Genomic DNA, 17751 nt, shown 5'->3' on the forward strand with positions numbered 1-17751 from the left:
CATGCAGTAGGTGACTGATGTCAGCCTTCTGGGACCGTCTCGCCCGACCTCCAGGAAATATGGAAAACAGGAAAACCCAGAAAACCAGTTAAGTAGAGTCATGCAAACAATATTTTTGAACAATCAGATATGATAGAAACATACGTATTAACATGACCTGTGGGTCTTTTAAGCGTCGATGTGGAAATCAGTACATCTGAATTTTTACCACCAAGCAGATGGTCCCTTGTGAGCGCCAGGATTCCGCGAGGGGCTCTCCAGCAAGTTTCCGCTTCCCCTTCCTGCCTACGAGCCCCTGTGAGCACCTCTTCAGAGCAGTCTGAAATACCGTCTCCCCCGCTCAGGAAGCCGGCGAATAAAACCTTTACTAACCTTCTCTGAAGTCGGCCTTTTGGTTTTCCCCCGTGGGCCCCGTTGTGCAGATTGGAAAAGAGCAGTCGCTCTGGGAATCGCTGGGAACGTTTGGTTTTGGGAAGAGGCTCTCCTGGAGGAGGAAGGCGTCGGGGCGCGAGGCGAGAAGCAGGGAAATGTGGCCGCAAAACAGCAGCTGCTGTGTTAGTGGAGGTCAGAGAAGCCAGCGCGCCCCGCAGCCGAGGCTGGAGACCCGGGGCTCGCAGGACACAGCGCAACGCTTTCCTTCCCGAGCACGCACCTGCTCCTGCTGGATGTGAGCCCTCTCGGCTTCCACATCCCTTTGCAAATCGTGCCGTTTTATTACCTTGTACGCGACAGCGAACTACTGCGGCGTGTGACCTGGGGCGGGGCGGGGCGGCCTGTTGCCAAGAAAGAACAATTGGCGTCTCCCATAGTCTGTAAATATTGTCTGTAAACAAGACCCAGGACTGCGTTTCCGTGGCGTGTCTTTTTTTAAATATTTTTTAGAGATTTTATTTATTTATTCATGAGAGAGAGAGAGAGAGAGAGAGAGAGGCAGAGGGAGAAGCAGGCTCCCAAGGAGCAGGGAGCCGGATGCGGGACTCGATCCCAGGAACCTGGGATCGTGGCCTGAGCCGAAGGCAGACGCTTGACCATCTGAGCCACCCAGGCGCCCCCCGTGGCACGTCTTACACGGTGTCTTCGTGGAGGAGGTGACAAATTTCTCATCCGCTTCCGACTAACAGCACACTTAACACGAAAGGGAACACACGCATATCATGGAAAGTCAGCGCTTTAATTTTTTTACACTTATTCAGAAAATTATTCTCCTTGACTCTTGTCCAAGGAGAAAGATAATCATATTTTGTAAAACTATGCTTCGGTGGTTGCAAGTTCCCTCTTCGCTATCACTGTTATTTATTACTACCGTTTATTTATTAAATTTAGATAGAGGAAATGTACTGAAGATCATGCGCCTTAGATAATCATAAAATCACCTTTTGTAAACGCTGCACGCTTACTCAAAAGCACAAACCAGTGGTCTTTTTGCTGTTAACTCCCACCAAATACTTCTTATTCCTCTGCGGACACATGACTTGATGGGGAAAAATATTCCCAGCCCTTTCACCGACGAACACATTTCCAATGCAATTCTACTTCACGTATCTAATAAATTACTTATCAAAATCACCTATGCGTGTCTTTCATTGTGTGCTACTACTAAAAACGCGAAAGCAGTTCGGGTCAGAAGAAAGGTGCTTGAATAGATGTATCAACGCTGGAAATAACTAAAACTTGGATTTCAGTGTATGCTCTCTTGCATACTGGCACGATAGGGTGTTTGAGCATAAAAATACGTAATATTGCGATAAAATTCTGTAGCAGATATGGAATGAAAATTTGCAAGAGAAAACGTTTTACCAAAAATTTTTCAACTGTAAAGCCTCAGTAAGTAGGACTGTAAGGAAAACAGGGCGTCGAGGGGCTGTCAGGTCTTAGCTGAGATCTGAAGGATGAGCGGAGCACGGAAGCCGGTGGCGCGAGGACTAAGAGTAGCGGGTAGAAAATGAGATTGTGGAGTTTGGGGAGAAGAGAAAGAATTTCAGGGGACTGGAAGGCAAGAGTGAGTACTGAGGAAGGAAGAGAACTGAGGCTGGGGCGGGCGGGGAGGGGTAAGACAGGATTACCCAGGTGTGAAAGGCTCCCCGGGGGGGGGGGTGGAAAGAAGCGGTTGTGGGTGAGAAATCTCCGGGGACGGCCGCCCCTTGAAGGGCAAGGCCACGCCTCAGGGTCAAAGCGCAAAGCGTGGCTAAAAGGGAGACGTAAGAGAGTATTCAAAAAGCTGCGCCCCCACGGGACGAGGTGGCCGAGTGGTTAAGGCGATGGACTGCTAATCCATTGTGCTCTGGACGCGTGGGTTCGAATCCCACCCTCGTCGGCCTCCGCGCGGGCGCCCGGGGGCGGAGGCGTACGTTTTGTGCGGCGCAGGCTGAGCCGCCCGGAGGACCGCGGCGCGCTGCGCACGGCTTTCCCGCTTCTCTTCCTGCACGTCCCTCTCCCGCCCGACAGGTGGCTTCGCTGGCTTCTCGGGGACCCCAGGGCTCTTGGGTGTCTGGGTGAAGGCAACTGGCCGACGGCCTTGAGAGCCCTACACACGCGGCAGGTGGACGACCACCTGGGGGCTCGGGTAAGGCATCCCCGCGCGCACTGCCTCGCCCCAGTCACATCGCCGCTCAAACTGCACGGCCAAGAGCCAGGGCTGGGGTCGGACGCCGGCTGCCCATCCTCCTAGGAACAGGCTCTCCTTGGGAACCTCCCGTCCTGGGTTGGCTTCAAAATGCCGACGATCGCCGTTAACACTGTAAACCATTCCCTCCCTCTCCCTCTCCCTCCCTCTCTGACTCAGTCTCCATCTTCATCTTTATCTTTCGCTATTTGTTTTCAGAACCGTGTAAGAGTATGTTCCATGGCCTTTTGCTCTTAAATATTTAAGTAGACATTTCCTAAAAATAAGGGTATTCTTTATATATAATGACAGTATATGTATCAGTTCAGTGTATTTAACAACGATATTGTTTTTAAAATCTCTCACCTGTATTTCAATGTTGTCCGTTGACCCAGTAATGCCCTTTATAGCATTTCCCCTCCAGTACAGATTAGCTATTGTATCAGTTGACCATATCCTTTTTTTAAAACTGTTTTTTTTTTAAGGATTTTATTTATTTATTTGAGAGAGAGAGAAACACAGCGAGAGAGGGAACACAAGCAGGGGGAGTGGGAGAGGGAGAAGCAGGCTTCCCGCCGAGCAGGGAGCCCGATGCGGGGGCTCGATCCCAGGACCCCGGGACCATGGCCTGAGCCGAAGGCAGCCCCAAAACCGTTTTTATTTAAATTCCAGGTAGTTAACATTGGCTGTCCATAGCCTTTTAGTTTCCTTTCATCTAAAACATCTTCACAGCCTCTTTTGGTATTTATGACATTGACGTTTTTTAAGAGTACAGTAACTGCTCACTTTGTGGTTTGTGTTGTTGTTGTTTTAAATAACACTTCTCGTTTGCATTTTGGGGCATTCTTTTCACTCATCGTTAGGCTCAGGTTATGCATCCCCAACCATAATACCATGTAAGTGGTATTAAGTCTTTCTCAGAGCATCTAAATTCAAGAGGCATGCAATGTTTACTGCCCCTCATTAATGGGGTTAATTCTGATCACACAGTCAAGGTCACACATGAGTATACTTTCCCCTTTTATGAGGAATAGGCAGATGGTGCGGAGACATCTTAAGACCATACAAATATCTTGCTCCAGTCAGGAAGAAAAGTTTTCCTCTGCCCTTCAAGCTCCTTCAAGAATCAAGTTCACATGAGAAAGACTAACAGGAGAAGATAAAGTTTAATCTTGTTCATAGAGGGAATACACACGGACATGAAGTTCCAAGGACAGCCTGGCAAAATGAGGTATCTACGTCATTCTGAACTAAGGAGAAGAGGGCAGGGGTCTGGGACTCAAAAGGAAGAAATGCAATCCGCAAGAAGATGAAAAAGAGCAAATATGAATGCAAAATGAAAAAGAGCAAATTTGGGACATAAATGTTTGCTGGGCCACTCAGAAACAACAGGACATAGAGCACCTTGCTAGATTCTTCCCTGCCTGCCAGACCCACTTCAGAGTACAATATAGTTCTCTGCTGTGACAGCTCTCCTCCTGGAGCAGGTTCTCTACCTAAATTCTTTTTAGCCAGTTGTAAGGGAGGTAAAGAGCTTCTCCTGAATCTGCTCAGTTTGGATGGCTTTTTAACTCAAAATAATCTTCATGCCGAAGTGGCCCATCTTGGGGCAGCCTGCCCGTGGCCCATGAAAATTACCCCTCGGAGTTAGCATGTATTAATAACCAATCTTTACTAGGGTGGTTGCAAGATGATGGCATATCAGCTCCAGCATTCTCTGCACATTCTATTGTGAGTCAAATTGCACACCTGTAAATGTGAAGGATCAAAGCAGCACCCCCGCCCCCCTCCCTGCCCCTGGTCCTACAAACCCCGTCACTTTATTTCCATTTTTCCACGTGATTTTTAAAATTTTTTCTTATTTAAGGTGCTCGTTGTTATAGGAATTTGTATTTTCTTGTTATAATGTAGAAACTCATTCAAGAGTACTTTACTCACGAAACTCTCCTCAAAGACACATTTTTGCAAATATCTTGCTAAGACTTCCATGTTTTGTTTTGTTTTGTTTTGTTTTCTGAGTTTGTCCATGGGATCCTGATGCACAAACTTTTCTTAATTGTAAGGCAACCCTTCCATTTTTCTCTACCATTTCACATTTAACTTCTTTGCTTCTGTTTTGCCCATAAAGTGCATACAAATGGTGTCTTCATGCTTATTGCAACACGTATTGCTTTAGACAGGATTCATAAAACATTCCCATTAACTTGATCTAACTGATAAATCATGCATAGGACTGAATAAAAAAAATGGAAGGAGCAGGAAACCTGTGGCCAAGTAAAGTGCAATATAGTCATCAGGCAAAAATCCCCAATGAGGATGTTTTCCTTTCAAGTGTAAAGAAAATGTAAAACCATAACTAGAAACAAGTGTGTATTCTGAAAGACATAATGCCAATGCATTGGAAATTAAAGGTAAATTTGTCACCTCTTCCTGAGTAAGAAGGGAGAGAGATTTGTTTCTCTTTTGAAATGAGTGAGAAGGGCAGGTTTTGCAAAGAAAGAAAGAAAGAAAGAAAGAAAGAAAGAAAGAAAGAAAGAAAGAAAGGAAGGAAGGAAGGAAGGAAGGAAGGAAGGAAGGAAGGAAGGAAGGAAGGAAGGAAGGAAGGAAGGAAGAAAAGCAAAGCGGGGGGTGGGCAGAAATACTTAACCATTTGTAGAGATTAGGTGAGGTGTGGCAAGATGTCACAGGAGTGGTCAAAGGAAAAGCAGATTCCGCAACTTGCCCTTTCTGCCTGAGATCTGGGAGGGAGAAAAAAGAAGCAGGGACTCTAGCAGAGGATGGTTTCGATCCATCGACCTCTGGGTTATGGGCCCAGCACGCTTCCGCTGCGCCACTCTGCTAGCCACGCTGCAGGGGGGGTGTTGTTTTTCCTAACTATGAATATGATCAGGGATCTCATTTCCTTGTACAGGTAAATTGTGGTTAGTTTATAAAATAGAATCCTACTTAGCAATAAAAACAATACATTTCTACCAATTCTATTGTATATGTAACAGCACAATTAAATCTCAAAAACATCGCGCTGGGCAAAAAATGCCACACAAGGCGATATACAATATGATTCCACTTATATGAGTTCAGGAACAAGCAAAACAATCTGGTGATAGAAATCAGAATAGTGATTAGCTTGCAGGAGGCAGTATTGACTGGCAAGGCGGCATAAGGCAACTTTCTGGAGTAATGGGAATGTTTTCAATCTTGATGCGAACGGTGGTCACATGAGATACACGTATGTAAAGTTCGTTGCTCTGTCTGCACTTAGGATCCATGCATTTTACTGAATGTAAAATATACTTCAGTAAAGTACTGAGAAAAGAGGGGACCGCAGCAATGTAATAGCCAAAGAGAAGGGAGGGAGGGAGGGAGAGGTGGGAGGAAAAGAAATGCCTTCCATGCATCCTTCGGGGAGCTCAGGCAAGAGTGGGCACGAGAGGGCTGCTTCCCAAAATCAGTTGTCGAACCATGAAGTGGTCCTTGGGAGCAGGAGAAAATTCACAGCGCTTGTTGAGAAAAGTGCCGAACCTTGGCAGGATTCCTCACCACCCCTCTTGCATGAAAGAATGACATACACAAGGAAAGGTGCTGACTCCAATAGACTTGAGAGTATTCTCCTCAACAAGTGAAAGAAAATTTACTCTCCAAGTATTACTTCCAGGAATTCATTTCCTTCATATCAATTCGAGGAGTGTATTAAGGAGATCAGAACTGAAATATGGATATTCGTTTTCTGGAAAGCACAGGAATTCTTAGACAGGTAAGAATTATGTCCTTTCACCGAGTTAAATACTTTTCACGACTTACGTAAACAAACAACAGACTTAGGTTTTTTCCATGTTGTCCACCAGGTCAGAGTTCCCTGGACGCTGGGAAATCTAGAAGCTTCGAGCAGTGGGTCTTGCATTCCTTTGAGAGAGAATGGTAGCTACAAATGCATGCTCAGAAACTCTGGGATGTTACTTCTCAAGGCCAGGGATTCTCTAAAACCTAGCTTAATGGTTTCTGTGAGGAAGTCACAAAGAGTAGAGCTAAGCAAGCAAAAAAAATACGTGTGGTCCTTTACAGTGCAGGCCTCTGGGGTGAGGAGAAAATACTGAAGAGAGAAGTGGCCAGTCCTGATGTGGCCCCTCTACGGAGCCACACTGCCTTCTCGCACTCTCCTCACTAACCTAGCCCAATGTGACGTGGATAGAAAGCATACCCCTGCCACAGGAAAATGCTGTAATTGTATGAGGTGGCCAAGCGGAGCAGTCGGCTTCATCTCTGGCCACACCCATGAAGGCAGTATCACCTCGGTTAGAATTCCCTTCTTTCTCCTTCATATGAAACTTATTTGTATTTTTTAATCTTTTTAAATTAATTTTATTTTATTATGTTAGTCACCATACAGTAATCATTAGTTTTTGATGTAGTGATCCCACGATTCATTGTTTGCGTATAACACCCAGTGCTCCACGCAGAACCCGCCCTCTTTAATACCCATCACCAGGCTAACCCATCCCCCCACCCCCCTTCTTTTTTTTTTTTTTAAATAGCCTCCACACCCCACGTGGGGCTCAAACTCATGACCCTGAGACCAAGATTTGCAGGCTCTACTGACTCAGCCAGCCAGGTGCTCCTAAACTTATTTGTATTTTTTATGGTACGGTCTGGACTGCTTTAAAATGAGCCCCCTAAGATACAAAAAAATCTTGTCTTCTACATTCAACAGATACGTGTCTCAACTCCACTAGAGTAGTCTGCTTGAGCAGAAATCTCATTTAAATTGCAAAAGCGTAATAAAACATGAGAAGTTACAACCACAATGGAAATTTAGATTTCTCAAGATTAGGACAGTGTAGGGATGTCTGGGTGGCTCAGTTGGTAAAGCACCGGGCTCTTGATCTCAGCTCAGGTCTCCATCTCAGAGTCATGAGTTCAAGCCCCACGTTGGAGCCTCGTTAAAAAAGAAAAAAAAAAAAGAAGAAAGTATGTTTCATGTGCCACAGACTTGCATGGTTTAAGAAAAATTTTGAGCTTCTTTTTTTTTTTAAGATTTTATTTGACAGAGAGAGGCACAGCAAGAGGGAACACAAACAGGGGGAGTGGGAGAGGGAGAAGCAGGCTTCCCACCGAGCAGGGAGCCCGATGTGGGGCTCGATCCCAGGACCCTGGGATCATGACCTGAGCCGAAGGCAGACGCCCAACAACTGAGGCACCAGGCGCCCCAAATTTTGAGCTTCTAAAGATGCATTGTTTGCCAAAGGCTACACTCCTATATTTGCTGTAGCAGGAAAATATGCATAAATATAATATTAAATAAAAAGTGATATATTAAAATATGTATATACAATAAATACTATGTAAAATAAAACCACATTTTACTTCAATAAATCCTCTTTGAGTGCCTTCTATTGAATGGACCATGCCCACCCTCCACCCCCCGCCTAGTGGTTGTTTGTCTTTGTTTTTCATTTTCCGTGACGTTGACGCTGTAAGCCTTGACACACAGGTGCTGTGGGTGGGGATGGACTGGCTGCACCAGCATGGCAAACGGACTCTCGCTATGATCTCCACAGTCCCTCCCTCTTGATGTCCATGCCCCTGTGTGATCGGTTCCCTTGAGCGTCTGGCAAGACCTGTGTTTTTTCCTCTAACAGAATATGGCAAGACAGCAGGAGGCATGTGCTGATGTGTGCATGATGATGTGAGTCAGTTGCATGACATAGTAGCACCCACTTGTTTGCTGGGACCTGCCCTAATCCCACCCCCACCCGCATCTCTATCTCTCTCCCCACCTCCCCTTTCCTGGCTTTGAGGAAGCAAGGGGCCAGTGGTGGCCTATTCATGTTGGTGGCCCACAGGGCCAGCAACCAGGGCTTGCCCTTCACCGACAGACAGCAAGAAACTGATGTCCTCATCCTGTAGCAACGAAGAACAGAGTTCCGTCAACAACTTGAGCGTGCTTGAAAGCGCTTCCTTCTGCAGTCAACCTCAGACGAGGTCATCACCTCAGCTAACACCGTCATCGCCACTTAGTGAGATCCAAAGCGGAAGACCCAGCTGAGTCGCGTTCAAACTCTTGACCCACAGTAACTATGGGTTATGTGTCGTTTTAAGCTGCTAAGTTTGGGGTAATGTGTTATGCAGCAGTAAAAAAACAGTACAGCCGGGCTTCCTAGGACTATAGCACTCAGCACAGCCGGTCTAGAAACTAGGAATTTTGTCAGGGAAGGTAAAGTGCATCATAAACCACAAAACGCTCTTTGCAGATGCATTTTGAGGTGCCAGTAGGGGCTTTGCCTTTATAGTGAAATAACTAATGGGATCCATTGTGGTGCCCGGATTGAGGTGCCCAAACAGTCTGATTAGCAAAAGTGGAGGTTGCTCGTTGAGTCTGGAATTGGAGCCACGGGAGAAGAATTTCCGGGGAGAACTCATCCAGGCTGTCAGGGCATGGAAATGTGTCCCTGACCCCCAACAGAACATGTGTCACTAGGGGCTGATGCTGTTCCTCCCAGACTCGGATGCATCCTCCCCAGCACCGAGCTGCCCAGACCCTGGCAGAGCCTACCTCTAGCTTCTGATTTTGTGCTGTTTCTTTCTGGGCTTGGGTTGGTCTCTCACACTTGTGTCCACTTTTTATATTGTGAACATTTTAGAGTGTTATTACATTTTAAATTTTCAAATTTAAATGCATACATTTGGGGACACCTGGGTGGCTCAGTCGCTTAAGCGTCTGCCTTCTGCTCAAGTCATGATCCCAGGGTCCTGGGATCGAGTCCCGCATCTGGTTCTCTGCTCGGCGGGGAGCCTGCTTCTCCCTCTCGCACTCCCCCTGCTTGTGCTCTCTCTGTCAAATAAATAAATAAAATCTTAAAAAAAATAAATGCGTACATTTAGAAATTTCATTCACTAATTGCTAGTTAGATTAGAATCCTTCATAGAGAGGAACAGTACCTTTTTTCTGAATTTTATATTTACATTCCTTCCTAGTTTTCTTTTGAGTTCTTTGCTTTTTGCTTCTTGATGTGGTGATATATATATGTGTGTGTGTGTGTGTATATATATCTCCCCTATTTGCTCGAAGTACTTCTCCCGGTTTCACAAAAGTCCTTAAGTTTTGGATGATTTTATTACAAAGTGTAATTTTAACATATATATATAAGTAATTTATTTTATTTTTGGTTGTAAGAAGGACTTTCTTGTCCCCAGGATATAAACATAATCTATATTTTCTTCTGAATTTTAAAATAATTTTATTTCCTACTCTTAGAGTCATTAATACATTTGGAATTCATTTTTGTTAATTGTATGAAATGAAACAGTATTATTGTTTTTGGAGAATTGAGCTCCTTAAAACAATACAGTTGAGAAGTTCACTAACTTCCTACTGATCAAAAACCACTAATTCAGCCCTCTTTTTCACCCTCTATACCCTCCCCCTAAGGCATACCATCTCTTTCCAAGATGGCCATATTCTAATGCACATTGACAAGGCTCAAATATTCCTCTAGCCCCCAGCAGACACTCTATTCCTTTCAGTTGCTCGAACTAAAAACCCTGCTCTATCCTGGGCTCATCTCTTCATCTCACACCTCACAACCAGTTTAAGAGCAAAGCTCTGAAAATATGTACAAAATCTGACCATTTCTCCATTGTGACTGCTCTAGGCCACCATTATCTCTCATCTGGACTCTTCTAGAACCCTCTTCCCAGTCTGTGCAGCCCCTCTCTTACTCTGCAGTCTCATCTCAGCCAGCAGAACAATAACACCTAAAAGTGGGTCGGGTCCTGTCATTGCTTTGCCCCAGAGCCTCCCCTGCTCCACATCGCATTCTGGAGCCTGGGACGAGTGCGCCCTGCCTGGGATCCCCTCCCCTCTTTCGCTGGTACGCCTCTGTCTGTCATTGAGTTCACATCTTTGCTCAGTTGTCAGCTTCTCATAAGACCTCAGATGAAACTCTGGCCCCATTTTAATCCACCCGCCCTGTTCGCTCTATATTTGCGTCATGCCATTTACCATCTCTTTCACCTAGTAGTTACTTTCTATTATGTTTATTGTTTATCACCACCCAGAATAAAAGCTCCACAAGAATAGGAATTTTGTCTGTTACTGATACATCCCAAATATTAGAAGAGTGCCTAATAACCAATATCAGCTGGCCAGTGTTTTTTGAGCGAATTATTGAGTAGCCTGAACATTTCCTTCACATCCTATAGTCATTTCACATTCTATGTGAAATTCCATGTATTCTGCCCAAAGTGTGTTCACTCTTCCAAGCCAGATGGCTAAGAATCCATCTTCTTCAGCAACTCCTTTCCTTCATTCTGACTCTCTCCTATGCCCACAACCATGCAATCTGTTGCCAATTCCTGCTCCTTAATTTCTGCTCTCCCTCTGCCTACTTAGCAGTCACTGTTAGTGACCTAGTTCAAACTCACATTTTTAACGTCTGCAGGTGTCTTCACATTCTCCCATGTCTCCAAGCCTCCAGTCTATCCCTCTGTGATTCCTCCCTCACGTGACAGCCAGAGCTCTCAAACCCACACTTGTCTCTTCCCTACTTAATATCTTTCCGTGGCTCTCCGTTGTGTTTAGCACAGTGTCCATACTGCACCTGGTTTGTGAGCACGCCCACGATCTCTCCACGATCTGCCCACGATCTCTCCACGATCTGCCCATGATCTGCCTACGATCCGCCCCATGACCTGCCCCACGATCTGCCCACGATCTGCCCATGATCTGCCCCCACGATCTGCCCACAATCTGCCCCATGACCTGCCCCACGATCTGCCCCACGATCTGCCCACGATCTGCCCCACGATCCACCCCATGACCTGCCCCATGATCTGCCCATGATCTGCCCCACGATCTGCCCCATGATCTGCCCCATGATCTGCCCATGATCTGCCCCATGACCTGCCCCACGATCTGCCCCATGACCTGCCCCACAATCTGTCCATTCTTCTCCCCAGCCATGCCTGGAAGTATCCCGGTATCTCCTTGGAAGTTAACCCAATAGACCTGTTCTGTCTTCCAGACCTATCTATGCACATGCTCTGCCTTCAGCCTGCAATGCCCCTTTCCACTTGGTGCTCTGAACACACTAAGACTGAATTCAAGTTCTGAGTCTTAAACAAGATGACCTGCTTTGCTTCCATTCCCCTGGCATTTGGCATTTGCGTTGGACTCATTGGCTTACTTACCAATCTCCCCATGCAATTAATTTTCCCGAAGAGGAATTGCCCTTTGCCTCTGAATGTCTGGTACAAAACACAATACAGGGTATAAGGTCATCACGAGAGAAATGTTAAATTATCATGTAAAGAGCAGTAGACAGAGTCTTATCTCTTCTCCTTGCCCCCCTCTGTAAGATGGTGATCTTGGGTCATGGGATGCCTTAAAAAGTTGAAACAGCATGGATATCTGGAGTCAGACATACCTGTAGTAGACCTCTAACTCTGGTGGCTTGCTACAGTGAGGGAGAGGTGACCACAGACTTTGGAGCCAGGAAGCTTTAAATCCCAAATCTACCTTTACTAACGGGGTGGGCTTGGGCAAGTTTCTTAATGTCTTTCTGCAGAAAGACATCTCTCTTGATACGAGTTTAACAGTAATTCCTGTATCATATACTTATTTCAACAATTTATTTTTATTTTATCAACCAGTTTAAGATTGCTTATTTTTCCAATTGGACCTCTTCGAAGGTATCCATAAAACAGGAGGTAGATGTATTCAGGGAGTCATTCTTGCCTCTTTTTTTCCCACTAGGAAGTGCTAAGGAATATGTCACAGCTCACTCACAGACCTCCTATTGGTTACAGGGCAGAAGTCTGCTGATGTATCTGCTGTTTCTCCCTCTCTCCCGTGTTCTCAGGTCCAAGAGGCTTCCTGCCCTGCCTGTCCTCTCCGGGAGAGATGTGAACGTGGAGGTACAGATTAAAAGAAAAAATGAAATGTAACCTTTGGCTCCCTAACTGGACATTTCTGGCTCATCCTGTAGAGATCAGGACTATAATAGGGAGAAGAACCTGTCCTTCCCACTCGAGGCCCTCTTACTTCTTGAGAAGTCATCCCTTGAAGTCAAAACACTGTTGTGAGTTCAGGCATCAACACTTGCAGCCATTAAGTGGTGCTGCTGGCCCTATACCATCAGCCCGGTTCCAGAAACCTTCTCACAGGTGCTTCATCTCTCCGCATAACATCACTCCTACAAGCCATTCCTCCTCCAAACCCAGCTGAAAGTACAAAATGCACAGTAGGGTCGACAAAGTGATGAGAGCAAGTCTGCACAGACACACCGGGGAGTGGCAAGCAGAAGCCCGGTGGCTCGCTCCAAGCCTGGAGGGACACTGGCCAAGAGCTTCCCTTTTCTGGAATGAGGAGTGACAACTGGGGTCCGACAGACTGAGGATTGACCTACCCATCTGTGAGGGGCTAAATTGGTAGGGAAAAGGGAGGGGCCGGAGCACCACCTCTCCCGGGAAAAGATTAAAACAGGTCGGTGGGAGGAAGTGACAGCAAGTACGGGACACGTGGGTGCCCTCAGAGCTCATCAGTCAGGGACAATTACCAAAGATTTCATCAAATGGTATCAGAAACTCCTCCAAGCACTCACTGAGGAACAAAGTGGTGCGGAGTGAGGGTTCCTAGGCGACAAGAGAAGGGGAACTACTTCTTGGGGCCAAATAAAAGCAGGCTAAGACTTGGAGAGAATCTGTTCCTCCCCCCAGAGATGCGAGAGAGTGGGCTGTACTGGCCTATTCCCAGGGGAAAAGCCAGAGGCAGGGCCCTGACTGCCCTGCACCTGACACAGAGAGGATCGTTCCAAAGGTTTGGTCCCACCCAGTTTCATTCTGCTGTTTCCACTGGATACCTTGGTCCTTCACCTTCTTCTAGATTGTAGATTGGGACCCACAGGGTGCATATGTAAAGCTCTAGCCTTAGATCTGGGGGATGCTTGCTTTCGAGAATTGTAAGACACCGAGGCTCTTCCCAATACTGAGGTCCAGATCAGAGGACAGGGGACGCAGGCTATTTCTTGTGGGCATGATGCCTTCGGGAATGCCCTTTCTCCCGATTCTTTGGGGTTTTTGATTTTGCACCAATGGAAAATGAAGAGGCTGATGTTCTGAAAAGTCCTCTCCCAGCACAACCCTGGGCAGGTGGAGAGGGCATCCCACAGCCGAGGCTGCTGCTTGTTAGTACTGGCCCAGGGACAGGGGTGCTCTGAGCAAAGGGGGCCATGCGGGGGCCCCCAAACATAGTTTTTCTTGCAGAAACGCTGGCCCTCCCCAAGACAAAAGGTGAGCTCTGGTTGGTCAGGCCTTGGGTGTTCTGGCTCCAGGCTTTTCCAAAGGGTGTGACGGTGCCAGTGGTCTGGCTTGGCACTGGCCCAATGCTGGATGCCCCGGAGTTGGAGCTCATGGCTGGGGCGGTGGCACTGGTCCCAGACTCCCCACAGTCCATAGGGGTCACTAATCCCCCAAAGGCAAAAGGTCGTGGGGCTGTGCTGCCAAACACTGAGCCACAAGCTCCATTCCCGTGGGTCTGGGCCACAACCCCAAAACCAGTTGTACTAGCTTGACCAAAGGAGAACCCCGCTGGAGTGCTGCCAAAATTCGGCAAGATGACGGCAGGGAGGCGACAGGTGGAGGCTGAGGGTGTCAAACCCCCGAAGTGTGACTGCATGGTACTGCTGAAGGCTGGCTGAGCTGGAGTGGGGGTTGGGGTGGGGGGTGCCACGGCGGAGTTTCCAAAAATGAAAGGCCTACTGAAGCTTGGGCCAAGGGTTGTTTGGGGGGCCCCTTGCTTCTGCCCACCTGTAGCCCCCAATGCTGGCTGGAGAGTGGCTCCTGGGGAGAGCGGGAAGGGTGGCCTCGAGCCTGACCCCAAGGGAACTGCGAATGCTGAGGTCAGACCGGATATGCTGGATGATAATGAGGGCTGGGGTGTGGTGACCGGGGCTGAAGCTGACAGAGGACTGCCCACACCCCTGAAATTGGCAGTGCTTTTACTAGGGGATATCGGGACAGCACTGGAAAGAACCTGGCTAAAGATGGTGACCGTGTGCACGGTCGGAATGGTAGCACGCTGGTGTGGTGGGAAAATGAAGCTTGTGGCTGGGGCGAAGCTGGCCCTGAAGGTACAGGCAGCCCCAAGGACGAAGGTGTGGCAGGTCGACGGGATGGAGTAAGTGTTGTCCGTGGTACTGGCGACATTCACTACGCCAAAGTCCAAAGGTGGCATGAAAGAAGAGTCTTTGGATGTGCTGGCTGGGGTGGTGGGTACGACGACAGAGGTAGCTTTGACCAGGCCATGGAGGAGATGGGTAGAAGCGGGAGTAGCTAGAGGAGCGGTCGGCTTGAAAGAGAAAGGCGCTAACACGGGCATGGTTTTAAGTGGTCCTATGCCGCCGAAGATAGGCGTGAAGGTGGGAGTCAACATGCTTGGAGTTGAAGATGCTGTAGCGGTGACCGAAGTTCTGGAGTATAAGGAGCCTCCAATCTCACTCTTGGGTGGGAGCCCCAAAATGCGGTTTGACGTGGGGTCCGCAGAAGCTGCGACAGGAGGTACAGATGCAGGAAGATGGGGAGCTGGGCTGCCCATTCCAGACAGAGTACTCTGCACAGTGAGCCCGGCAGGGCTGAGGGCAGGCAGCCCCGGGGGCATGGTAGTCCTGTCAGCCTGAGAGCTTGAAGGGGGGCATGTGGTGTCGGTGGCCCGTGACGTGGGAGAAACAGGGGTCAGAAGGCTGAAAGCTGCCGTGGGCCTTGAGTCTGAAGAGGTGCCTGGAAGGCGCTCTGACTGTGAGCAGCTGAGGGAGGACAGCAGGCCACGCTCCTTCCCAGCAGAATGGGAATCTCCCTCTTCAGGAGATGGTGGGAGGCCCAGGGGAGACCCCTGCACTTTTGTTAAGCTTTCCAGCTGTGGATTTGTGCCCTGGGTTGGAGCTGGGCCTGCGGAAAGCAGGGTAAGAGACAGGGAAGGCTGAAGAGCAGCGCACGTCTCAGAGACAGAGTCTCTGGTGACCTCAGTTGTCTCCTCTCCGGCTCTGTCGCCACCCTGGAGTCCACCTTTCTCCCCTAAGGCCAGGTCCTCTTCAGGGTCTGCATCACCAAGCTGGGGAGGTGGGCTCAGTGACAGCAGGCCCCCGGGACTAGAGAGTGGCAGTGGAATCTCCTGACTTTGCTGCCCAGAGCTGCCAGACGATGCTGGGGACTCGTCTGATTCCAGCGGGACTGGGGAGTGAGGCTGATGACCCTTTTCTTTCCTTTTTACTGGCCATTCTGGTGTCTGCAGGTACGCACTGGGAACGCTTCTCTTGCAGGGCTCAGAGAAAGCTCTAGAAGAGCTGTAAGAACTTGTGATGGCATTTCTTCTGGAGCCGAGCGGGCTACCTGTGTGTGTGCTGGCCGAGGAGCTCACGGAGGAGCAACTGGGCCTCTTATTCGAGCTGCGATCGGAGCTCCAGGACTCGAGGCTTCTCTTCAGAGGCCCAGGCCTGGGCACGAAAGAAGTGAGAACTCCGTTTTTCACCAGGGGCTTAAACGCGGATGGTCGGGTGTCGGGACTCCTTCTCTGGCTGTGCGAGCCGTCGGGAACCAGCGGTTCTTCAAACCTCACTCTCCCTTTCTTGCACTGTCTGAGGGCCCTCAGCACCGTCTCCTTTGCACACGGGTCTGGGGGCTTCTCAGACGGCGAAGACCCTGCCGAGGCGATCACCTCTGCGGGGGAAGTGGAGGGAAGCGCTCTCCGCTCAGGAGGGGCTATCCTGACGGTCACCGGGCTCCCCACCGCCCGGCGGTGCCGAAGAGACCAAATAGTCCGCTTGAGGTAACTGTCCCACCAGTCGGAGGGAAGAGGCCCCACGATGGAATTCTGGGACCCCTCCATGGGAAAGCGCCTCCAAGCCCCATGGGCCGCCCACGCGGTGGGACTGGCCGGCTCCCAGTTTGGCTGCCTCCTCGCAGGTCTGCGGCGCAGGGCGGGGTGGGCGCGAGGGACGTGCGGGAGCCGGTGGAGCCGATGAAGGGGCTGAGCTGGCCGGCGGTTCGGCGGCCTCTCCGTCGAGTCCGTGCGCGTCTGCGCTGGGGACGGCGGCGGGGACCCCGGCTTGCCCAGGTAACTGCCCATGCGGAGCGAGGAGGCGGGTCGTTCCCGAGGTTTCTGACTACTGAGCCAGCCGGAGTCGGAGTGCGCGGTGTTCCGCTGACGGTTGGGATCCTGGCGCGAGGAAAGTGCGAGGGCCTCGGGGCGCTCGGCACCCTCCCTGGCCCGGCACCCACAGGTCGGCGCCCGGTGGGAACAGAGAGCGGCCCTGGCAGCCCCAGTAGCTTGCGGCGCGGTTCTGAGGCTTCGGCGGGGCGCTCGGGGCCGTGCGCTCTCAGGGGCGGCTGCGGCGCGCGCCGGGGAGGGGCCGGGAGGCGGCGCGCGCCGGGGAGGGGCGGCTGCGGCGCGCGCCGGGGAGGGGCCGGGAGGCGGCGCGCGCCGGGGAGGGGCGGCTGCGGCGCGCGCCGGGGAGGGGCCGGGAGGCGGCGCGCGCCGGGGAGGGGCGGCTGCGGCGCGCGCCGGGGAGGGGTCGGGAGGCGGCGCGCGGCCGCACTCGGCCTCAGCCCGCGCCCGCGCCCGCGCCCGCGCCCGCGCCCGCGCCCGCGCCCGCGCCCGCGCCCGCGCCCGCGCCCGCGCCCGCGCCCGCGCCCGCGCCCGCGCCCGCGCCGTCTGGGAGCTGCCGCCGAGTGGGAGCCGGGTCTCCAGGCTAAGGCTGCGGCGCCTCAGGGGTCCAGGCGCGCGGCCCCGCAGTCGGGGTAAGGCTGGCGGTCCGAGCCCCGCAGGGTGGGTGGGGGGCGGCGCTCGGGGTGCGCAGGACTGGAGAGCCGACAGGGGCCCCCCCGAGCAGCCAGCAGCCCTGGGCGCTGAATTCGGGGATGCGGCGGGCGTTTCCCACGCCTCTCCTTTCCTGCTGCCCTTACCTCTTCGTCGCCAGGTAGGACGGGCGGGAGGACGAGCCCCCGACGCCGCCACCTCCCGGACCCGTCCTGGGTCTCCGCCCCGCGTCCGAACCCCGGTCGCCCTTCAGTTGTGGGCGGGACGACAGGAGGGCCTTGGAGAGGGGCCCAGCGCGGAGTGGCTCGGGCGCAGCCGGCCGTGGCGCCGCGAGGCTAGGACG

The 17751-nt window shown here is 50.7% G+C and overlaps 1 protein-coding gene and 2 non-coding genes across 3 annotated transcripts; 1 reads left to right on the forward strand and 2 right to left on the reverse strand.

Annotated features, from left to right (window-relative positions):
* The first annotated feature begins 2232 nt into the window (after positions 1 to 2232).
* Positions 2233 to 2314, forward strand: TRNAS-GCU (transfer RNA serine (anticodon GCU)). Its single transcript has one exon. It is a non-coding gene; the product is annotated as a tRNA-Ser (tRNA).
* A 3056-nt stretch (positions 2315 to 5370) lies between these two features.
* TRNAM-CAU (transfer RNA methionine (anticodon CAU)) lies at positions 5371 to 5442 on the reverse strand. The gene has a single exon. It is a non-coding gene; the product is annotated as a tRNA-Met (tRNA).
* Positions 5443 to 13616: 8174 nt separating this feature from the next.
* On the reverse strand, positions 13617 to 16718 carry POM121L2 (POM121 transmembrane nucleoporin like 2). Its single transcript, XM_028091767.2, has one exon. The coding sequence runs from the start codon at positions 16716 to 16718 to the stop codon at positions 13617 to 13619; it is 3102 nt and encodes a 1033-aa protein (XP_027947568.2).
* Positions 16719 to 17751: the final 1033 nt, after the last annotated feature.

The sequence above is a fragment of the Eumetopias jubatus genome, unplaced genomic scaffold, assembly GCF_037043125.1.
Source record: "Eumetopias jubatus isolate StellerSeaLion01/CBP00866 unplaced genomic scaffold, mEumJub1_p1.0 scaffold_6, whole genome shotgun sequence".
In the NCBI taxonomy this organism is placed as follows: domain Eukaryota; kingdom Metazoa; phylum Chordata; class Mammalia; order Carnivora; family Otariidae; genus Eumetopias; species Eumetopias jubatus.

Coding starts and splice junctions, on each gene's coding strand:
- POM121L2 (XM_028091767.2), bottom strand. CDS start 16,718: ATGGGCAGTTACCTGGGCAAGCCGGGGTCCCCGCCGCCGTCCCCAGCG.